The sequence below is a fragment of the Balaenoptera ricei genome, chromosome 16, assembly GCF_028023285.1.
Source record: "Balaenoptera ricei isolate mBalRic1 chromosome 16, mBalRic1.hap2, whole genome shotgun sequence".
Classification (NCBI taxonomy): Eukaryota; Metazoa; Chordata; class Mammalia; order Artiodactyla; family Balaenopteridae; genus Balaenoptera; species Balaenoptera ricei.
Genome location: NC_082654.1, coordinates 42,251,197 through 42,276,107, shown reverse-complemented (window position 1 = coordinate 42,276,107; position 24,911 = coordinate 42,251,197). Strand labels below are relative to the sequence as shown.

The following is a 24,911-nucleotide window of genomic DNA, read 5'->3' as shown; positions in this document are numbered from 1 at the left end:
GACGAAATTTATAAAAACTGGAAAAAATGGCAATGTAAAAGTATAATTTCGTAGCAATTATATGATTTATTCCTCTTACATGGATATGAAGATATGAAAGAGAAAAATCAGGCATCTTTCAAGTCTTGAGAGAAATATATCACTGTGAAAGGAACTTTGACTTCATATAATATTGGTTTTGAAACACGAGCTTGGGCAAATAATTTAATCTTCCCCAGACTCAGTTTCACCACTTGTTGACCAGATAAAACTCCTGTCATAGAATTGTTGTGAGAACTAAATAATATAAGCCATCTAGGACAATGGAAATTGTGAACATTCAATGAATAATAGATATCCTATACAAATGAGGTTAGTGATCCAAAGTCAGTAAGGTAAGGCAGAGAGATGCCAGAGTTTTTGCATGTTCTATTAAAAGAGCATAGTTTAGTAAGGGAGCTCAGATTATGGATTCAAATAAACAAGTTTGAATCCTACTGTAGCTGTGTGACCTCTGAGAAAGATATTTAACGCTTAGGACCATATTTTCTCATCTTGAAAACTGGAATAAGGATGTCAATCTTGTGTTGCTTTTGATAGAATTAAACATAAATTTGCTAGTGCAGTAAGCACAGCAGGCACATGCCAGATTCCCTTTTATGGTTTTTTTGTTTTTACAATCTGTGTTAATTTAGAGATTCTTAAGCACAACAATTTTGGATCCCTTTTTAAAAAAAGAGGCTTTATTTTAGCACTTTTATGTTCATAGGAAAATAGAGTAGAAGATACAGAGAATACCCATATACTTCTTTCCCCCACACATATAGCTTCCCTCACTATCCACATCTTACACCAGAGTAGTGCGTTTGTTATAATCAACAAACCTAGTTCGACACGTCATAATCATCCCAAATCCATAATTTGCATAGGGTTCGCTCTTGGTGTTGTACATTCTGTGGTTTGGACTAATGTGTAAAGACATATATCTATCACTGTAGTATCATACAGAATAGATTCACTGCTCTAAAAAATCCTCCATGCTCCACCTATTCAAACCTCCCTTCCCCACTAACCCCCAGAAATCAGTGATCTTTTTACTATCTCCATAGTTTTAGCTTTTCCAGAACATAATACCCTTGGAATCATATAGTATGTAATCATTATGATTCCTTTTTGAAAGCTACTTTAGTAGATGGAAGATGGAAGTAGAGATAAAGACTATTAGATCTAATCCAGCACCATGAAGCCCAAAACGCTCACTCTCAGTGTCTTGGGGTGGCGGGGAGGGGATGGAGGGCATAATGAAAACATACATATAGCCAAGGTAGACAGCAGAGTACTAATTTATTAATTAAAAATAGGAATGGGATAGGGAGGAAGGGAGGGAGACTCAAGACAGAGGAGATATGGGGATATATGTATATGTGTAGCTGATTCACTTTGTTATAAAGCAGAAAGTAACACACCATTGTAAAGCAATTAAACTCCAATAAAGATGTTTAAAAAATATATAGGAATTTATTGTTCCAGTGACCAGACTAACCAACACATTCATTTCCTGTAGACATTCTTAGATGACAAATCACATCATCATCAAAGCCATTTTCTGTATTTCCTATGAGACTTTCCCTATCTTAAGAAGGGAAAACTTGAACTCCATATGATCATCACTTTTATTTTTTCCTTTAGGTAGACCCATATATGAGGCCATGTATGAGGCCAGATCATAATCCAAAGTTTTTCTGATAAGAAGAAAATCAGTACAAATTGGGAGAGTTGATGAAAGAAAAATTTAATGACCTATTATATCCACTTCACAATGGGGAAGGTTTTTCAGAAGGGGTCAGTATCCTTTGATAGCTAAGAACACAGTGCCTGGAAAACAGAATGCTCAAAGAGTAAATGTTAGGTGCTATAGGAATGCTAATAATTACTTTCCACTCCCTTGGAACTGGCTGAAATGGCTCTACTGAACAAAATTTTTATTACTTTGTTTTTTAATGCTTATAGAATTAACCAGTGACCCTTTGTAATGAAACACATATCTTTTTAATTATATTAATGTATTCAGCAAATTCCCCCATAATGCGAAGCTATGCCCCTTACAAGTGGCCTCGCGTGTGTATGTTTTGAAGTATTTTAGGTTGACCTTAGCATGTATCTCTTTGTGAGCCTTGTTTTTCTCTTACAAATTCTTGAGATTAAGGAGTAGAAATAGCTGTGAGGATAAGGTTAAGGAGACCTTATTTTAACTACAAATGATTGGCAATAATGTCTAAAGAAGCTAAGAAATGTTTGCATTTTCTGTCTTCTTCCTTTCTCTTTCCACTTCACCATGAAGCCCAGATAAATAAAAGAAGTTTGGGATTCTAAAATTTAAATCCTTAAGAATCTATGGAAATGACATTTTCAAAAGTATAAATAAAAGAGTTTAGAAATATTGTGTTACAGTATGAAGCAGAATTGATAACTTAGATCTTGGAGTTGATCAAATGCTTCTCTTACTTTCTAAATACAATATGAAAATTCAGTGAAATCAGGACTTTATTGACATAGTTATTGCTTTGGTTTGGAAGAGTCTATTTCCTAGAATATTTATATAGCATATGAAATGTGTCTGTGTAATTAATTTATAGCTTCTGGAATTAAGGTTCCAAACATACTTTAGAAATCTAGCCAAAATGTGTATTTCTGGGATAAGAATTATAAAGTCTCTTGGGAAGAAAACCTATGAAACAGTAAAAAATAAGTGCCAGCACTTACACTGTCTTAAATCTGCATAATAAAGACTTGGTGTTGAGGGGAAAGGTGAAGTTGAAAGGTAAATCAATAAATACATTATCTTTGATCATTTTTACCTACCCTTTGCTTTAGAGTTGAGGAGCTCAGGGAACTTTCTATAAAGGGATATATTAATAGTTTAGTAATTATAAATTTAAAAATAATATTTTTACTTTTAAATTTTGTTATTTCATTAAATTAATTCTTTTATTATAATATTTAAATATTAACAATAATTAGTAATTTTTATAGCAAAATCCTTTTACAAATAAAACTTTATTTCCAAAATGAGGTAGTAGGCTGGATTTAGCCTGAGGGCTCTAAGTTAGCAACTCCTAATTTAGAGCATTATACTTTGTAGAGAGAAAAGGTTATAATGCATATCTATTCTATTCAAACTCCTATAAGAAAACACTTTGGGGAAAATCTTGTGTGAAATTCCCAAGTGATATATATTAATAATTTTTCCTAGGAAGGCTGTTCCTTTTGAATTCAGAGGACCTAGGCTCACGCCCTGGCCCACCAGTGACTAAGAGGTCTTGGGCCAGGAAATTAAACTTTTTGATTCCTAATATCCATATCCTGAAGCTGGCAATTTAGTCATTAAAAAAAGGGTAGTTCCTGGTTGTAAGCACTGTAGATTTAACAGTGAATTAAAGCAAAGTCCCTGTTCCCATGATGCTTACATTCTGTTGGGGGAAAACAGCAAATAGAATAAGAATAATAAATTAATTTATAATGTGATGCTAGGTAGTGATAACTATGATAAAGACAAATTAAAGTAACAATATAAAAATATGGAAGAGAAGTACTATTTCATATAGGATGATTGAGGAAAACCTTTCTAATAAGGTGAAAGCCGAGCAGAAACCTGAGAGAAGTGAGGGAGAAAGTCATGGGTCTGTGGTGATGTGGGGAGGGTTAGGGGTGGTGGGAGTTATCCCAGAAGGAGGACACCACAGATATGAAAATCAAGATTAAGGGGCATACTGGTCATATCAAGATATAGATGTCTAGGTAGGGAATGAGTTATATAGGATCTCATAGGCCACTTGAAGGATTTAACATTTTACTCTGCCTAAGATAGAAAATCCTTATAACTGTCCAATATAGTAGCCACTAGTTCCATGTGGTTATTGAGTGCTCGAAAAGTGACAGGTCCAAATGAGAGGTGCTGTAAGTATAAAATACACACCAGATTTCAAAGACTTAGTACAAAAAAGAAAGTAAAATATCTCCTTAATATTTTTATATGGATTACATACTGAAATGATCATTTTTGGATAGATTTGGTTAAATAAATATATTATATTGATCTCACCATTTTTATTTTTAATTTCTAATGTGGCTACAAAAAATTTGAATTTACATGTGCAACTTGCATTGTATTTCTTTTGGGCAGCATTGCTTTAAATGTTTTGCACAGAGAAATAACATTCTAGCTTCAGTTTTAAAAGGTTGTTGAGTGGGAGATCAGGAGACAAGTTATGAGTCTAGAGCAGTAGTCCAGGAGAGATCAATGTGGCTTGGACTGGTGGTAGGTGTGGATATAGGAAGGGGTTAAGTTAAGGGTATATTTTTGAAGGTACAATCTACAGAATTTGTTATGGATTGGATGTATGAGAAAAGGTAAGAAACAATAATGACTCCTAGGTGTTGGGTCTGAGCAAATAAACAAAATAAAAATAATATTTGCCATACTTGGACACTGAAGAATTTGATAAAATTATACATGGCGAAAGTAATGGTGTGTTCTTAGAGAGGATTGACTTTATTTAGCAATAGTTGATTCACATCCATAAAGGCCCCAGATGTCAGCTTGCACTCTCACCATCGCCCTGATGGTTTCCCAACTTGGTGATGGATTAAAACTCCACTGTCTATTACCCACAGTCACTTTTTTAGCCGTACATTAAGATTATTTTCTTTTGTCTCATTTATTCCATGTGAACCGAGTATATTATATGTATCAAGTATGGTGCTAGCCTATCAAACCAATGAAAATCTGTTAAAAAATATAAGCCCAGCTGGGACATATGAAATATATTATTGAATTGAAAGTTTTGTTGTGTAGCTTTTCTTATCTGCTGTATGCTAAACTGAATTGCTATAAATATTTCCAATCACATGCCAATTTTGTTCAAGTATCCCTAACACAAAGATGTAGTTGAAGTTGAAGAGGTTATCAACAGAGAATGACCATAAATGACCTAATTTTATCAGATAGTAAAGTACAGACATTTCAATAGCATAGCTTTGGAAAGTAACATTTTCTGTAATAGGCATATAATAGCTGCAAAATAAATTGAAACCAGTGATAAAATAAAACATAAACTTGAAATAAAATGAAATCCTACTTGTTAATATTCAAGGCATAAGTTATGATTCTTTTTAAAAAAGATAACTGTAATTTGGTTTTATTCAAAGTCTAGGTGATTCATTGTTGTGACACAAAAGGGACGCATCTATTGTTTTTCTGAAATACTTAGTTTGGGGCTTTATTTTGATAGAGAAAGAAGTAACTTCCTGCCTTTCCAAGAAGAAATACTTACTTTCAACTAATTATGTTTTAAGAAGTCATAGTTTTTTTACAAAATTAAGATAGCCCAGAATACAATTCGATTTGTACAAAACAGTGTCTGATATTGTTACTCATGCACTTTGCAGAGATAACCAAAAGCAAATTGTCAACTAGATTTTACTTTTTCTTAAGATTCCACTGTATATTGATTTAGTGAAGAGTCATATATGCTGATGTGTTTGCTTTCAATAGGTTTATTTCATATTTTAATGGCCATATTCACCATTGATTAACAAATTTCTGAATGTTTATCAGAACTGTACCAGTTTCCATTGTGAGAAATAAAAAAGTATTGAAGGATGATAAATAAGCTTTCTCAGTTAATATTTGCCATCTGATATATATGATATAGAAACATTTAAATACATAATTGTATCCCTCTTCCATTTTTCTCAGCAACATATATTTTAAAAAAAAGTTTAGCTGTTATATTTAGATGGTGTATTTTGTCAGATTCAGTATTTTTTCTATCTTTTTTTTTTTTTTTTGCTTTTTTTCAGAAACAATGAAAACAAAGCAAATAAAAAACAAACATAATGCTATTTATAGTTCCATTGAGGGTATTTTAATTTTACTTTTATTTAAAAATAAAGTTTGATGTATTTGAGCAATTGCTGTTGTTTGCAAGAGAGATAAGTAGAATCTTTCTTAACTGAAAATAAATATAGTTTAATGGAAGACCAATTTAAAAAACCCTATTTTGTTTTAGTTTTAAAGCAGATAGAGACATTTTTACATTGTCTCTGTTTGCCCTGTAAGAAAAATACAAACATTAAAAAATAAAGCGGAGTTGGAGCAAGTATTCACTTAAGAAAACAGCAAGCTTAAAGAACAGACTAAGTTAGATTATGGAAAATAAAAATACATTTAATTCATAAGAGAATTATAATGAAGGTATCAGTATATTGGCTGTAATATTTTTATTTTAACTCATGATTTTTGCTATATATTTTAGAAAAGTTTTAATAAATATTTTAAAACATACAATAGAGGAAAACATTAATCTATACAGTTATATTCTATGCTGTGACTTGAGGGAAAGTGGTTATTCATATTCCAAAGGTAAAATCCATTAACAAAACAGTGAAAAATGGCATTTTCCAGCCCCTTATTATCTTTTTATCAAAAAAAATTTGGACACACAGAGAAATTGAAGAGGGAAGCAGAAAAGGTAAAGTGTTATAATCTCTGTTTTACTTTTCCCAAATATCGTATCATTCAGTTCAATTTATTTTTCAGAGCTTTTGCTTGCATCAAAGAGAAAATAACTAGAAAGCAGCTGCAAGATAAAAATAGGATCATGATATATGGTTCCATTAAAACATTTGAATCACAGCTGCTTTGTAAATATTTCCAAAATACATAGTGGGAGTTTATTCCTTTCAAAATGCTTCTTTCTCTCATATTCTTTTATGTTTTATGGTCCAGAAGTTTTGTCAAATAGGATGGCTTATTATCTTTTATAATTAGTCCCAGTCCATGATACAAGGTAAAAATATCATTTTCTTGTGCAGCCACTCAATTCATATACCTGATCAGCAATGGCCAGTGCCTCTATTCTCTTAATCATATTTATACTTCTCCTCTTAACTTTCTCCAACTTCTACACAATTTACCTTTCTGTGCTGCTGTTTTTTTAACTTGAGAAATAAATTCAACCACATGTTTATATAAGAAAATTCCATTTGTGTCAGCAGTAACACAAATGGTATTTTAGATACTTTCACTTATGTCTAAGTTGTAATGGAGGCTACATTTAATTTTTTTTTAATGTTTGACATGATTCAAGGAGAACTTAAGGCAGCTTGTAATGATTTGTACAATGAAACAAGGTAAAATACATTTAACATGAGTCAGAAAAATATGGCAAACAATAGAAAGACATTACAGAAGGAGTCAAAGTGAGACTAGTAATAAAGATGCTACAGTGTCCTGCAGAGTCACTAGAAAGTAGGAAACAAAAACTTGGTTTTCATCATTTTAAGGCCAAAGTAAAAAAAAAAAAAGCAAACAAACAAACAGAAGAAGAAGAAGAAAAAAGAATCAGTTAAAAAATTCAAAAAACGAAACCACTTCTGGTGGAAAGGCATAACTATTTCTGAGTGAAATGCCGGATTGGAGGGAAATGTTTTTATCCTGTGGGACATCATGGAGAGGATATCTCCTTATGTCATGAACAAAATGTTCCATGGAAGCTGGAACATTGCTGAGGATATGGTCTGGGTAGAGTCTCTACCAGTCTGTATTAACAGAGGAAATAAGTTCACAATATTAGAAAGCCTGTACTGTGCTGCATATCTCTCCAGCCATCTGCAGTGCCTGTTGATTCTTTTAGCCAGGCTTTTGAAAAAATATTGGCAAGTACCTGGAGTGCAGCTTCCTATGCTGCTAGGTAAATATAAAGCATTTGTTTCAACAAAAGGCTAAGTAGGGTTTACAATCATGAAATCTGAGGAGTTTCTACAACCACCACAACAAATAGCTAATATTTGTGGCACTCGTTTTATTTGTTGGGTTTTGTGCACTTAATGGGTGCCATCTAATTAACTTCTCACAGAGACCTTTGAGGTAGATATGATTACTTTCCCCATTGTACAGAAGAGTTCCCTAAAACTCTGAGAGGCTGAGAAATTTCCACAGAGACACAGATAGCCAGTGGTGGAAATTTAATTAGAATCTACATCTATGGGCCAGCGGCAGGCTGGGTTCCTAACCACTCCCTCTTTACAATGCTTCTTAGAAGGCAAACCTCACTAAAAACCCAATCCATTTTTTTCTTGGGAATGAGCTGCTCTAGCACACAAGGCCAGAAACTCTCATCAAATGGTAATTTTATCTTGGCTCATTCACACAAATAGGTAATTGAGAAGATGGCTGATGTAATAATTTTAGTGTGAAAATATAAAAGTTAAATCGGCCGTAAGCAAATACTTGTTTTAGTTATAAAACTATTTCAGTAAAGCCTCTACACTTATTTTTTTATAAAGCAATTTCTGGTTAAAACTAATTGAAAATGTACATATAGGTAACTGGATAAGTGATGTTGTAAGTTAAAATTTAGGGGAATCAACCAAAAATAATTTGGTTTGGTAATAAATTAGTTAATGAGCCAGTTGTTTATTTGTACCGTTAGTTTGTGATTTAAAAAAAAAAAGCATTTTGGGGCTTCCCTGGTGGTGCAGTGGTTAAGCATCCGCCTGCCAATGCAGGGGACATGGGTTCGAGCCCTGGTCTGGGAAGATCCCACATGTCGTGGAGCAACTAAGCCTGTGTGCCACAACTACTGAAGCCCGCATCCCTAGAGAAAGCCCACACGCAGCAACAAAGACCCAACGCAGCCAAAGATCAATAAATAAATACATTTATTAAAAAAAACTTAGAATCCTTAAACAAAATGCTATCATTAAAAAAAAAAAGCGTATTGTGTTTGCATAAAAAAAAGTTTTAGTTAAATATACCTTTCAACATTTATTGCAAGAAAGCTATTTACATTACTAATTTTAGTTTAAATTAGAAACTAGTTTAAATTTTATTTAATTAGTTATCACGTGGTAGCACAGTAAAACGTTCTACATACATATATTTATATATAAACATATATGTATACATGTATATGTATAATGAAATATGTTAATTATATTAACATATTTCCTCAGTTTAGAGTTTTTGAAACTGTCTAAAGATCACATAATAATATATTACTAAATACTATCAGTATGTTACAGATCTTTTAAACTGAAGTAGAACAATAAATAAACCCTAAATGAAAATTTAATTTTTATTTAATGATTGTAATTATTATACCAATTCATTTGCACTGTATTTGCTTTTTTAGAAGATCAGACAGTTCTTTGTTTTGAGAAATTTTGCCATAATTGAATACTATACTGCCATATATTTGGTTATACTACTTATATTTTCAGTTGACATATTGCTTCTAAGAATTTAGATTCAGGGCACTATTAAAATTATATAAACGTCATCACAGACATCTCCCTTGATACAGTGTATGTGTGTGACACAGATATTACAGATTGATAAATATTATAGATCCCTCTCTCTCACGCGTGCGCTCTATGTATGTGTGTATGTATACAAATATATATATTATAAATTATAGAACTTCTTTTATTAATTAAAGTGTTTAAACAAAATATCGTGACCTAGTAACATGCAAATACTTTAGGCTGGTAGACTGGAGAGACATGTTTGCTCTTGATGTAATTATCAATGCATGTTGTAAATCCACATGACATTTGATTCCAAACTGTATGTGTGAATTGGCTTTGTATATTAATAAATTAATTAATAAATTAATAATAATTAATAAGTAAAATAATTAATAAATTAAAGTGAAATAAACATAAGGGCAATTTAAATATTGGCATTAGTTTATATGAACCAATTCAAAGTAAGTAGCTAGAGAGTTATATTTTTAAAAAATATGAGGTAAAAAAAATTTTTGGAAGCAACCATGTACCTATGTACATATGAAGATCAAGGGCTAAAAATCCATTCTTAGTGAATATCATATATATATGTAATGTATATATATGTATACATGTAATGTATATACATATATATTGTAATGGAGACAGAGATAGACATTGTAGAAATGCTTAGGTATATGGACATAGATGAGAAGTGGAAAGATTGATTTTTACAAAATGTGTTCATATTTTAAAACAATTAAATTTAGTTTTACATGCATCTATTAGAAAAAGGTAAAAAAAGGAATTCAAATATGAACACATTCTGCTTTATCATAACAGATATCTCATCCCAAAATATCTCTAAATGTTTAAGGAAAAAAAAATGTTCATGAGAGAAAAGGAAAAGAATGAGTAGTACTTAAGTAAGAGAAACTTCAACTATGCTCCTCTATACCAGTTTAAAAGTAAACAAGAAAACACTTCATTTACGTTGGTGTGTCCCCTGGTGTGCACACCATAGACTTGTGCTCAGGGGTACAGCCATTTCCTCCAAAGTTTCATATCCTGTTTGTTCTTTAAACAAAGGCAAGCCAAGCACATACCAGACTCTGAAGGCAGTATTTTTTTTTTTTAATAGAGCAGAAAGCAGGTCAGTTTTGGCATCTAAAGTAAAAGTTATTTCCTGTTGTATCAAAGGTCTTTAGAATATATTACTCCTCCCTCCCCCTAAATGCCACACAGCTTGAACTCCAAAAGGAACATTGAATCTATAGATAAATTTTGAAATATTTGCCATGCATAGTTATTAAAATTAATTCATTTACATATAAATGTCTATAAATATTTAATAGTATGCAGTCTAATGTTAATCTTCAAGGATTAATAATATAAAGTTTTTAATAAGAAAAAGAACATTAAGGAAACTGCCATTTGTGGCAGTACAGATAACAAATACTTATTTGGCAATAATTTGTACTTTTAATTAAAATCAAGTTATCTAATTAGAAACAAATTGTACCTTATAGAAAATTATCTATGGTTTATCATTATTTCTTTCTTTTCTGTTGAACATTACTGATTCTATACTAAATGATGTATCTTTTAGTTGTTTGTATTCTCCTAAATAGCTTCTGAGATTTGCATGCAATATTTTTATCTTAACCTGGTAAACCTGACAAAGCAAAATATCTCTACATTCTCACTGCTATAATGCTCTAAGGGTCTTTACACTCTTAGGAAAAAAGGTATCCTACTGTTGCACCTCGACATATCACAAAATCTGGTGGAAGGTGTAATTTATAACACCAGCCATATGAACTCAAGAGTTCTAAGACCCCATGGCTCCCATAAAGCATAGACAGTTTTATTTGTACAACATAGTTGGCATTTCTCATGAGCCATGTGAAAGCTCAAATAGTATCATAAATTTTAAAAGTCTAGACTTAAATAGGACATGGTTGATGACCTCTTTCTACCTTATTCAGCTTCTAGCATCATTGGGAGTTAAACACTCTAAATATATAGAGAACTTTTTTCAAGAGTTCATATTCAGTAAACATTAACAAAAACCAGGCTGTCGTCATTTTTCATTTACTAAATGTCATTTCAGGTTGAAGGTGATTTTTTTCCTCAGCGAGCCTGTCAGAATGTCATGTTTGTGCTTTGTTTGATTTACAGGATTTTGGATCGCTATGTTCAGGAGCAAATTCCTGGTGCCAAGGTTGTGGTAGAGTCCATTGGAGCTCGCCGGCATGGCGATGCATTTTCTCTAGAAGATTACACAAAGTGTGACTTGACTGTCTATGCAATCGACCCCCAAACCAACAGAGCCATCGACAGAAATGAGCTTTTTAAGTGAGTATTTTTATTGTCTGTAACAGCTTTATGGTTACAGTATCACCCATAGATAATCCTGATTTAAGGCTATAAGTAAATAGTTTAAAACCCATCAAATTTTTCTTGAAAGTGAAGTGTAATCAAAACAAAACAAAACAAAATCTAAGAAACAATACCTAGGGGGCTCACGCCTAGAATTTTTAAGTCTAAGTATGAGATAAAGTGACTTCGGGAGATCTGTTCTTCTTGACATGTCTGAGGATCCATTATGCTTAAGAGCAAGAAGCAGTTCACCGAGATCACCTTGCATCGGCTTCCACTCTTGCTCCAAGACCCTGCTCTTTGAGAGGAAAGCACAGATCCCTTCTTAAAGTGGCAAGTTGCCTGCAATGATGTCAGTAGGCTTGAATTTTAAGAACAAGCCTAGCTTTCTTCAAGGTCTTATTGAATAGGCAAAAATTAACATCTGATTTTTCCCTTGACTTGGGGGTAGAGCGCAGAGGGGATAATCACTTCCACCTAAGTCCATGTGACATTTCATCCAGGTATGAATTTGAATATTTGAGTTTTAAATCCTAAAAATAAGGAATATACACAATCTTAAACAAAACCCTGCTACATATTCTCCTTTGGAAATTATTCTAGAACAGCTTTAGTTGTTGTTGTTAGTTTCTCCTTTACTCTAGTGACATCTAGTGTCCAAAAGATTATTGGCATGTAATTCTTACCTAAAAACATGTTTTGTAGTAAAAATACATATTGATATATAATCATATGTATATATTCTAAATATTCAGAGATGTGTGTATATATACATACATAATCTCCAAAATCCATTATTTCAGAATTTAGTCTTTCTTTGTCTCTATATATAATAAACATCATGCAAATAAATATATGCATATACAGATTTACATGCATATATCCATATATGGGTACATGTTTTTATTTAGTAAACATCTATTTACCCATTTATTAAAACTCATAAACTCTGAATTTAGTTTTACTTTATATCTGTTCATCAACAAAATTTCACTACTCCTATTTTAGCAGCAATGAAATAGTGATTTAGTATCAACTTAATTTCTTAAAAATCCAGTTATTAAGTATTAATAATTAAGTATGTATAATCAATTTATATATAATAGATATTTGGGCCATATGCAAGAGAGTATACTAATCACTATGAAGAAATACAGATGACTGAAGCAATGGCTTCTTCTCAGGTTTTAGACTCACCATCCAAATGAAGGAGCATTTAGGTCTACTAAGACAATAATTGCTTACTTTATTAATTTAAAAACTTATTTAGAAATATACTTTAAAAGTAATATTTATATTCTTTCTATTAATTGTCATTATTAACATTTATTTAAATCTACCTGCATTGTTTTTTAAAATTTATTTATTTTATTTATTTATTTTTGGCTGTGTTGGTCTTCGTTGCTGCGCGCGGGCTTTCTCTAATTGTGTTGACAGGCTTCTCATTGCGGGGGCTTCTCTTGTTGCGGAGCATGGGCTCTAGGTGCATAGGCTTCAGTAGTTGTGGCATGCAGGCTCAGTAGTTGTGGCTCACAGGCTCTAGAGTGCAGGCTCAGTAGTTGTGGCACATGGCTTAGTTGCTCTGTGGTACGTGGGATCTTCCTGGACCAGGACTCGAACCCGTGTCCCGTGCATTGGCAGGCGGATTCTTAACCACTGCGCCACCAGAGAAGCCCTGGATTCTTTTTTATATACACTGGTTTTATTTTAAAATATGATGATAGATTGTTCAAATTTAAGGTGCTTTCCTAAATTTAAAAATATCTATTTTCTTTAGGCTGACAGCCTGGCTCTAAAGAGTAAAATAATGATGATTATAATTTGAATTGTACTTGTAAATATTTTAGAGATAAAAGATTTGGAAACTGAAGCCAATTTGGTTTCAGCTGACACTGTGAAGTACAAGATAAACGTTCTTCATTCTGTCAAGTTTTCCAAAACCTAGATTATATTGTGAAAGGTAGAGTTCTAAATTCAACTGAATAACTATTATAGCCAAGAAGAAAGGAAGAAAATATAGAATAACTATAAATTTTAAAAAATTACATTGAGAAGAGGATGGAATAGCCATGAAGTATTAAAATTTTTGCCTTAGCGGTCTTCACCTTGAACTGTTAGCTGAGAACCACTGGTCTAATTTAAACCCTAGAATTGTTCTTTGAAATATTTTGTAATGAAATTATATAGATATATTTCAAAATGCAAGGTTGATATGCATAGATATTATTATCAGATATTATTACCTATTCTGAAGTTATAAAAGTTTTTGTATATTTAGTTTTAGCACTGAACAAATATACTAGAACATTGATGCCCAGACCAGTGGAAATAGGATTATCCTCTCAATTTCTCCTTATGCTAAAATCTAAGCTTCTGAGGCTGTTAGAATTATTAGGGCAAAGATTGAGAAACAAAAAACATACTTCCTCCAAGGAGTTCACTTAGATATTTAAAGATTGATTTAACTATATTAAAAAAATTTTAAAACCTTATAACTGCATAGAGAGGACTGGAATGGCTTTACAACTCATTAATTACATATTTTGTTTCACAAGGTTATGAGTATGTTGATTTTTCTTATTTTGGGATATGTGAATTGCTTAGATTTTCTACAATAAATGTATATTACTTTTATCTTCCTTTTATTCTTCTTGAGGTTCTTTGAGCATGTTTAATCTGCATTTTTGGGGGTTTTTTGTTGTTGTTTTCATTTCTGGAATATTCTTAGACAATATATATTCAAATATTTCTTATACCCTATTTTTTCTTTATCCTTTTCTGGGAATCAAATTAAAATTTGTTTTTTCTCATAGCTTTTGGATGCTTTGTTCTTATTCCTCTCCCTTCCCCCAACATTCTTATCTCTTTGTGGGTTTTTTTTCAGCTAAAAGTACTATTTTGTTTTTTTGTTTTTATTGTTTTAATTAATTTATTTATATTTTAACATCTTTATTGGACTATAATTGCTTTACAATGTTCTGTTAGTTTCTGCTGTATCACAAAGTGAATCAGCTTATATGTATACATATCCCCTCCCTCTTGCACCTCCCTTCCACACACCCTATCCCACCCCTCTAGGTGGACACAAAGCACTGAGCTGATCCCCCTGTGCTATGCGGCTGCTTCCCACTAGCAATCTATTTTACATTTGGTAGTGTATATATCTCCATGCCACTCTCTCACTTTGTCCCAACATACACTTCTCAATCCCCGTGTCAAGTCCATTCTCTACATCTGCGTCTTTATTCCGGTCCTGTCCCTAGGTTCTTCAAAACCATTTTTTTTTTTTTTTAGATTCCATATATATGTATTATCATACGGTATTTGTTTTTCTCTTCCTAACTTACTTCACTCTGTATGACAGTCTCTAGGTCCATCCACCTCACTACAGATAACTCAATTTCATATCTTTTTATGGCTGAGTAATGTTCCATTGTATATATGGGATACATATATACACATGTATGTATATATGTGCCACATCTTCTTTATCCATTCATCTGTCGATTGACACTTAGGTTGCTTCCATGTCCTGGCTATTGTAAATAGAGCTGCAATGAACATTGTGGTACATGACTCTTTTTAAATTATGGTTTTATCAGGCTATATGCCCAGTAGTGGGACTGCTGGCTCGTATGGTAGTTCTATTTTGTTTTTTAAGGAACCTCCATACTGTTCCCCATAGTGGCTGTATCAATTTACATTCCCACCAACAGTGCAAGAGGCTTCTCTTTTCTCCACACACTCTCCAGCATTTATGTTTGTAGATTTTTTGATGATGGACATTCTGACCAGTGTGAAGTGATACCTCATTGTAGTTTTGATTTGCATTTCTCTAATGATTAGTGATGTTAACCATCCTTTCATGTGTTTGTTGGCAATCTGTATATCTCCATTGGACAAAAGTCTATTTAGGTCTTCTGCCCATTTTTGTATTGGGTTGTTTGTTTTTTTGATATTGAGCTGCATGAGCTGCTTGTATATTTTGGAGATTAATCCTTTGTCTGTTGCTTTGTTTGCAAATATTTTCTCTCATTCTGAGGGTTGTCTTTTCGTCTTGTTTATGGTTTCCTTTGCTGTGCAAAAGCTTTTAAGTTTCATTAGGTCCCATTTGTTTATTTTTGTTTTTATTTCCATTTCTCTAGGAGGTGGGTCACAAAGGATCTTGCTGTGATTTATGTCATAGAGTGTTCTGCCTATGTTTTCCTCTAAGAGTTTGATAGTGTCTGGCCTTACATTTAGGTCTTTAATCAATTTTGAGTTTATTTTTGTGTATGGTGTATGGGAATGTTGCAATTTCATTCTTTTCCCAGCACCACTTATTGAAGAGGCTGTCTTTTCTCAATTGTATATTCTTGCCTCCTTTATCAAAGATAAGGTGACCATATGTGCGTGGGTTTATCTCTGAGCTTTCTATCCTGTTCCATTGATCTATATTTCTGATTTTGTGCAAGTACCATACTGTCTTGATTACTGTAGCTTTGTAGTATAGTCTGAAGTCAGGGAGCCTGATTCCTCCAGCTCCGTTTTTCTTTCTCAAGATTGCTTTGGCTATTCGGAGTCTTTTGTGTTTTCATACAAATTGTGAAATTTTTTGTTCTAGTTCTGTGAAAAATGTCATTGGTAGTTTGATAGGGATTGCACTGAATCTGTAAATTGCTTTGGGGAGTATAGTCATTTTCACAATGATGATACTTCCAATCCAAGAACATGGTATATCTCTCCATCTGTTGGTATCATCTTTCATTTCTTTCATTAGTGTCTTATAGTTTTCTGCATACAGGTCTTTTGTCTCCTTAAGTAGATTTATTCCTAGGTATTTTATTCTTTGTGTTGCAATGGTAAATGGGAGTGTTTCCTTAATTTCTGTTTCAGATTTTTCATCATTAGTGTATAGGAATGCAAAAGATTTCTGTGCATTAATCTTGCATGCTGCTACTTTACCAAATTCATTGGTTAGCTCTAGTAGTTTTCTGTTAGAGTCTTTAGGATTCTTTATGTGTAGTATCATGTCATCTGCAAACAGTGACAGTTTTACTTCTTCTTTTCCAATCTGGACTCCTTTTATTTCTTTTTCTTCTCTGATTACTGTTTGTAAAACTTCCAAAATTATGTTGATAAATAGTGGTGAGAGTGGGCAACCTTGTCTTGTTCCTGATCTTAGTGGAAATTGTTTCAGTTTTTCACCATTGAGAATGATGTTGGCTGTGGGTTTGTCATACATGGCCTTTATTATGTTGAGGTAGGTTCCCTCTATGCCTATTTTCTGGAAGGTTTTTAATCATAAATGGGTGTTGAATTTTGTTGAAAGCTTTTTCTGCATCTATTGAGATGATCATATGATTTTTATCCTTCAGTTTGTTAATATGGTGTATCACATTGATTGATTTGTGTATATTGAAGAATCCTTGCATTCCTGGGATAAAACCCACTTGATCATGGTGTATGATCCTTTTAATGTGCTGTTGGATGCTGTTTGCTAGCATTTTGTTGAGGATTTTTGCATCTATGCTCATCAGTGACATTGGCCTGTAGTTTTCTTTTTTTGTGACATCTTTGTCTGGTTTTGGTATCAGGGTGATGGTGGCCTCATAGAATGAGTTTGGGGGTGTTCCTCCCTCTGCTCTATTTTGGAAGAGTTTGAGAAGAATAGGTGTTAGCTCTTCTCTAAATGTTTGATTGAATTCACCTGTGAAGCCATCTGGTCCTGGGCTTGTGTCTGTTGGAAGATTTTTAATCACAGTTTCAATCTCATTACTTGTGATTGGTCTGTTTATATTTTCTATTTCTTCCTGGTTCAGTCTCGGAAGGTTGTGCCTTTCTAAGAATTTGTCCATTTCTTCCAGGTTGTCCATTTTATTAGCATATAGTTGCTTGTAATAATCTCTCATGATCCTTTGTATTTCTGCAGTGTTAGTTGTTACTTCTCCCTTTTCATTGTTAATTCTATTGATTTGAGTCTTTTCCCTTTTTTTCTTAATGAGTCTGGCTAATGGTTTATCAATTTTATTTATCTTCTCAAAGAACCAGCTTTTAGTTTTCTTAATCTTTTCTATCGTTTGCTTCATTTCTTTTCATTTATTTCTGATCTGATCTTTATGATTTCTTTCCTTCTGCTAACTTTGGGGGGGTTTTGTTCTTGTTTCTCTAATTGCTTTAGGTGTAAGTTTAGGTTATTTGAGATTTTTCTTGCTTCTTGAGGTAGGATTCTATTGCTATAAACTTCCCTCTTAGAACTGCTTTTGCTGCATCCCATAGGTTTTGGGTCATCATGTTTTCATTTTCATTTGTTTCTAGGTATTTTTTGATTTCCTCTTTGATTTCTTCAGTGATCTCTTGGTCATTTAGTAGTGTATTATTTAGCCTCCATGTGTTTGTAGTTTTTACAGATTTTTACCTATAATTGATATCCAGTCTCATAGTGTTGTGGTCAGAAAAGATACTTGATATGATTTCAATTTTCTTAAATTAACTGAGGCTTGATTTATGACCCAAGATATGATCTATCCTATAGAATGTTCCATGAGCAGTTGAAATATTCTGTTGTTTTTGGATGGAATGTCCTATAAATATCAATTGAGTCTATCTTGTTTAATGTATCATTTAAAGCTTGTGTTTCCTTATTTATTTTCATTTTGGATGATCTGTCCATTGGTGAAAGTGGGGTGTTAAAGTCCCCTGCTATTATTGTGTTACTGTTGATTTCCTCTTTTATGGCTGTTAGCATTTGCCTTATGTATTAAGGTGCTCCTATGTTGGGTTCATAAATATTTACAATTGTTATATGTTCTTCTTGGACTGATTCCTTGGTCATTATGTAGTGTCCTTCTTTGTCTCTTGTAATAGTCTTTATTTTAAAGTCTATTTTGTCTGATATGAGAATTGCTACTCCAGCTTTCTTTTGATTTCCACTTGCATGGAATATCTTTTTCCATCCCCTCACTTCCAGTCTGTATGTGTCCTTAGGTATGAAGTGGGTCTCTTGTAGACGGCATATATATGGGTCTTGTTTTTGTATCCATTCAGCCAGTTTATGTCTTTTGGTTGGAGCATTTAATCCATTTACATTTAAGGTAGTTATCAATATGTATGTTCCTATTACCATTTTCTTAATTGTTTTGGGTTTGTTATTGTAGGTCTTTTCCTTCTCTGGTGTTTCCTGCCTAGAGAAGTTCCTTTAGCATTTGTTCTAAAGCTGGTTTGGTGGTGTTTAATTCTCTTACCTTTGCTTGTCTGTAAGGGTTTTAATTTCTCCATCAAATCTGAATGAGATCCTTGCTGAGTATAGTTATCTTGGTTGTAGGTTTTTCCTTTTCATTACTTTAAATATGTCCTGCCACTCCCTTCTGGCTTGCAGAGTCTCTGCTGAAAGATCAGCTGTTAACCTTATGGGAATTCCCTTGTATGTTATTTGTTGTTTTTCCCTTGCTGCTTTTAATATTTTTTCTTTGTATTTAATTTTTGATAGTTTAACATGTGTGTTGGCTTGTTTCTCCTTGGATTTATCCTGTATTGGACTCTATGCATTTCCTGTGCTTGACTATTTCCTTTCCATATTAGGGACGTTTTCAACTATAATCTCCTCAAATATTTTCTCAGTCCCTTTTGTTTTTTTCTCTTTTCTGGAACCCCTATTAATTGAATGTTGGTGTGTTTAATGTTGTCCCAGAGGTTTCTGGGACTGTCCTCAATTCTTTTCATTCTTTTTTCTTTATTCTGCTCTGCGGTAGTTATTTCCACTATTTTATCTTTCGGGTCACTTATCTGTTCTTCTGCCTCAGTTATTCTGGTATTGATTGCTTCTAGAGAATTTTTAATTTCATTTATTGCATTGTTCATCATTGTTTGCTCTTTAGTTCTTCTAGGTCCTTGTTAAACGTTTCTTGTATTTTCTCCATTCTATTTCCAACATTTTGGATCATCTTTACTCTCATTACTCTGAATTCTTTTTCAGGTAGACTGCCTATTTCCTCTTCATTTGTTTGTTATGGTGGGCTTTTACCTTGCTCCTTCATCTGCTGCATGTTTCTCTGTCTTCTCATTTTGCTTAACCTACTATGTTTCGAGTCTCCTTTTTGCAGGCTGAAGGTTCGTAGTTCCCATTGTTTTTGGTGTCTGCCCCCAGTGGGTAAGGCTGGCTCAGTGCATTGTGTAGGCTTCCTGGTGGAGGGGACTGGTGCCTGTGTTCTGGTGGATGAGGCTGGATCTTGTGTCTCTGGTGGGCAGGACCGCATCTGGTGGTGTGTTTTGGGGTGTCTATGAACTTATTATGATGTTAGGGAGCCTCCCTGCTAATGGTTGGGGTTGTGTTCCTGTGTTGCTAGCTGTTTGGCATAGGGTGTCCAGCACTGTAGCTTGCTGGTCATTGAGTGGAGCTGTGTCTTAGCGTTGAGATGGAGATCTCTGGGAGAGCTTTCGCCGTTTGATATTACATGGTGCCAGGAGGTCTCTGGTGGATAAATGTCCTGAATCTGGCTCTCCTACCTCAGCGGCTCAGCCCTGACCCCCGGCCAGAGCACCAAGACCCTGTCAGACACACGACTCAGATGAAAAGGGAGAAAAAAAAAGAAAGAAGGAAATAAAATAAAATAAAAGTTATTAAAATAAAAAATATTATTAAGAAATAAAAAAATAAGTAATAAAAAAAAAGAAAGAAGAGAGCAACCAAACCAAAAAACAAATTCACCAATGATAACAAGCACTAAAAACTATACTAAAAAAAAAAAAAACGGATAGACAGAACCCTAGGACAAATGGTAAAAGCAAAGCTACACAGACCTAATCATACAAAGAAGCATATACATACACACTCACAAAAAGAGAAAAAGGAAAATAAAATATATTTATGTAAAAAAAAGAAGGAAGAGAGCAACCAAGTCAATAAACAAATCTACCAATGATAATAAGCTCTAAATACTAAACTAAGATAAACATAAAAACAGAAACACATTAGATGCAGAAAGGAAACCCCAAGTCTACAGTTGCTCCCAATGTCCACTGCCTCAATTTTGGGATGATTCATTGTCCATTCAGGTAATCCACAGATGCAGGGTACATCAAGTTGATTGTGGAGATTTAATCCGCTGCTCCTGAGGCTGCTGGGAGAAATTTCCTTTTCTGTTCTTTGTTTGCACAGCTCCTGGGGTTCAGCTTTGGATTTGGCTCCGCCTCTGCGTGTAGGTCACCTGAGGGCTTCTGTTCCCCGCCCAGACAGGACGGGGTTAAAGCAGCAGCTGATTCGGGGGCTCTGGCTCACTCTGGCCGGGGGGAGGGAGGGGTATGAAATGGGGGGTGAGCCTGCGGCGGCAGATTCCAGCGTAACATTGCAACAGCCTGAGAGCTCCGTGTGTTCTCCCAGGGAAGATGTCCCTGGATCACGGGACCCTGGCAGTGGTGCGCTGCACAGGCTCCCAGGACGGGAGGTGTGGATAGTGACCTGTGCTCGCACACAGGCTTCTTGGTGGCTGTACCAGCAGCCTTAGCATCTCATGCCCATCTCTGGGGTCCACACTGATAGCTGCAGCTTGCCCCCATCTCTGGAGCTCATTTAGGCGGTGCTCTGAATCCCCGCTCCTCGCACACCCAGAAACAATGGTTCGTTGCCTCTTAGGGAGTTCCAGACTTTTTCCCGGACTCCCTCCCGGCTTGCTGTGGTGCACTAGCCCCCTTTAGGCTGTGTTCACACAGCCAACCCCAGTCCTCTCCCTGGGGTCTGACCTCCGAAGCCGAGCCTCAGCTCCCAGCCCACACCCGCCCTGGGTGGGTGAGCAGACAAGCCTCTCAGGCTGGTGAGTGCTGGTTGGCACCCATCCTCTGTGCAGGAATCTCTCCGCTTTGCCCTCTGCACCGTTGTTGCTGCGCTCTCCTCTGTGGCTCTGAAGCTTCGCTCCCCGCCACCCCCCATCTCCGCCAGTGAAGGGCCTTCCTAGTTTGTGGAAACTTTTCCTCCTTCACAGCTCCCTCCCAGAGGTGCAGGTCCCATGCCTATTCTTTTGTCTCTGTTTTTCTTTTGCCCTACCCAGGTACCTGGGGATTTTCTTGCCTTTTGGGAAGTCTGAGGTCTTCTGCCAACGTTCAGTAGGTGTTCTGTAGGAGTTGTTCCACATGTAGATATATTTTTGATGTATTTGTGGGGAGGAAGGTGATCTCCACATCTTACTCCTCTGCCATGTTGAAGGTCCCTCCCTCTTTGTGTTTTAGTTTGAATAATTTCTGCTGTCCTGTTTTCAGGTTCACTGACTCATCTATGTTAGCCTACTGATAAGCTCATTGAAGGAATTCTTCATCTTCATATCTTTTTTAAAAATTCTTGCATTTCCATTTGGTTCTTACAGTTTGTACCACTTTACTGAGTTTCTCCATCATTTCAGACATGTTTTCTGCCTTACTACTAGATTCTGTAAAATATTAATCAGAGTTGTATCAAAGTCCCTATGTGACGGTTCCAATATCTGGGTTACCTCTGTGTCTGGTCTATTGCTTTCTTTATCTTTCAGCAGTCCCTGAATGCCTGTGACACAGAAAGGGTTTCTCTCCGTTCTCTTAACTCTCCCAATGTAGTAAACAGCTCTTGCTTGTTGCTTGGTTCTACTCTAAAGGTGGGAATGGGACAATGAGAGGTTGGGGTATTCTGTTTTCCTTGTCTAGCTGGTGTGCCTAGGATTTGGGGTGGGGCTTTCTCAGATTTTCTTCCACGCCTTCCCATGGCATCCATACTCTACTTCATATTTGTGGAGGTTCTTGGGTGTAAGAGAGTTCCCTGCCCCTCCCCAACCAGTAGTAGACCTCTACTTTGCAGGGTCTTAGGCCCAAGAGAGCTCCTTCTCCTCCCCCAGATGGGGTGGATTTTGCTCATAGCTCTTCTCCAGAAGCAGTGGACCTTTACTTGAGCCTTAGGGATGGGAGTACTTCCTCCCTCTCTCTCTATATGGCTCTTGCTTTATGTGAGATACAGGTCCAGAAAATTGCAGAGCACCCCAGCCTTAGCTGATTACTTCCTATATCCCTGCACTATGAAGAGGATTTCTCTGGTCTCCTGCCCTGTACCCAATCTATCTTATGGTGGGCCATGGAAAAGAGTTTGTGAGTGAGTGCAAACCCCCACTTGTGTTTGTGGGTCACTTATTCTATCTAACCTTACATGCTGATACACACTTAGCTTTTAAGCATTTATTAAAAATTTAGCTGGTTTGTTTTATTTGAATTTATGGTACCTACTTTTAGTTTGTTCTGAGAAAGGTGAAACAATACATGGTCTCATCCCACTGTTGGAGGAAATTGTCACTCTTTGGAATTTGGTTTTATGCTTGCAAAAAAATTTATGATTTTAATGTTATATGACTTTCCCATCATTAGGGTGGGTGCCACAATCTCTTGCGGCTTTCTGCCTTCTGAGCAGAAACAGACCATACTATTTTAAAGCAAAACTTAATTAAATTTAAAAATAAGCAAATACAATTTTAGCTTGTACACTTAATAGTCCAGTCTGCTTAAAATTAGTCTGTCCAGATAGTAAATGAGAGATAAAGAAGAAGGTAGAGAAAGCTGGTATATTTTAGAAACTGCATTTAAAAGTACAATGTTAAAAAAAAATACTTTAAAATGAATCTAACTACCAACCTCTGATAAAACTTCTTTCAACTTCCTAAGTACAGAAAAAAAATTCAAAATACTGAAAATTCAAGTAATTAGAAAACTAAATGTTAGAATCTAGTTAAAATAATTGTGGAACTGTATAGAGGAAATAGTGGTCCACCCTTGATTTCTTTTATTAAGGGAACAACTTTATCCAAGTGGAATGGATGTGGGCAGATATGTTAACCATTGCCCATTCTGTAAACCTATTTATTTCAGAGACCCACATTATTTACTGACAAAGGAAATAGGCAGTTGTCCCTCCACTGTTTAGGTGTGTGCTTTTCTTTTTTTATTATTATTATTTTTATTTATTTATTTATTTATTTATTTATTTATTTATTTATTTATTTATGGTTGTGTTGGGTCTTCATTTCTGTGCAAGGGCTTTCTCTAGTTGTGGCAAGCAGGGGCCACTGTTCATCGCGGTGCACAGGCCTCTCACTATCGCGGCCTCTCTTGCTGCGGAGCACAGGCTCCAGACGCGCAGGCTCAGTAATTGTGGTTCACACGCCCAGCTGCTCCGTGGCACGTGGGATCTTCCCAGACCAGGGCTCGAACCCGTGTCCCCTGCATTGGCAGGCAGATTCTCAATCACTGCACCACCAAGGAAGCCCCTATGTGTGTGCTTTTGTGAAGTACAGAATACATTCTCCTGCTCACCCTCCCCTTTATTTCTACATCCATATGTACATTGCAACACTGAAATCCTCAAGGTAAAATGCAGAGTGGTCTGTAGTTATACATTGTAATTTGAAAGTTGTGTTCCAGGGAATGGAGCCAGGGATACCTGTTTGCTTGTGCTCCATCAGTTGGGTGAATCAGAAGACATGGAATTGGCTTAGGAATTTACCTCATCTCAGGAAAACAGAGCAGTAATTAATTAATGTTGGCTAAACACTAGGAAGGGGTCTGTTCACCTCACCCTTAGACTTGAAAAGCATTTTAACCAGCAGCTAAGTAGACTATGGATGAGAATAAAGAGAAAATCACATTTCTTTATTGATATTGAATCTGACAGCTTTATCTCCTTTCTAAATAAGTAAGAAAGGTGAAAAGTGGGATCAGTAATAAATACTGTAAAACAAAATAAAAGAAATAACACCCTGATGACTCAGAGGTAGACTATATCTCTGGAAATAATTCTCTTACAGAAACCACTGGAAATTAGTTTAATATTTTCTGTAGAAAACAAGACCATATAAGACAAATGGTGTATGTGTTTTGCATGCCCTGAATCCTTACCTGCTTCTGGTAAAAAATGCTCCACAAAAGAATAGTGAGGATTGCCCTTCTCCAACATGGTGGTGGGCTTTTGTTTTGTTTTGTTTTGATTTTAGCCACGTGGCCTGTAGGATCTTCGTTCCCTGACCAGGGATCGAACCCGTGCCCCCTGCAGTGGAAGTGCAGCGTCTTAACCACTGGACCGCCAGGGAAGTCCCTGGTGGTGGGCTTTGATGAAGTGCTTTCCCCTCAGGCCATTTGGAGTATGCCTTTCCTCTGCTCAAATTGAGTAGGTGTGGGTTAGTGCACATTCACGAGAAGGTCAATTAGATTTCATCTTCAAGGATTTACATGGATGTTAGGAGACAGTAGAGCTCTTAGTCCTGAAATCAGAAAAAGTA

The 24,911-nt window shown here is 35.2% G+C and overlaps 1 protein-coding gene and 1 long non-coding RNA gene across 5 annotated transcripts in view; one reads left to right on the top strand and one right to left on the bottom strand.

The window, feature by feature from the left end:
• LOC132350211 (uncharacterized) overlaps positions 1-24,911 on the bottom strand; it is a 403,110-nt gene that overhangs the window by 84,752 nt on the left and 293,447 nt on the right. The window lies entirely within an intron of this gene.
• PCDH15 (protocadherin related 15) overlaps positions 1-24,911 on the top strand; it is a 748,372-nt gene that overhangs the window by 696,151 nt on the left and 27,310 nt on the right. For all 4 annotated transcript variants that reach the window (XM_059899155.1, XM_059899157.1, XM_059899156.1 and 1 more), the window contains one exon: positions 11,452-11,628. In XM_059899155.1, coding sequence (XP_059755138.1) covers positions 11,452-11,628 — 177 coding nt within the window. The remainder of the gene's footprint in view (positions 1-11,451; positions 11,629-24,911) is intronic.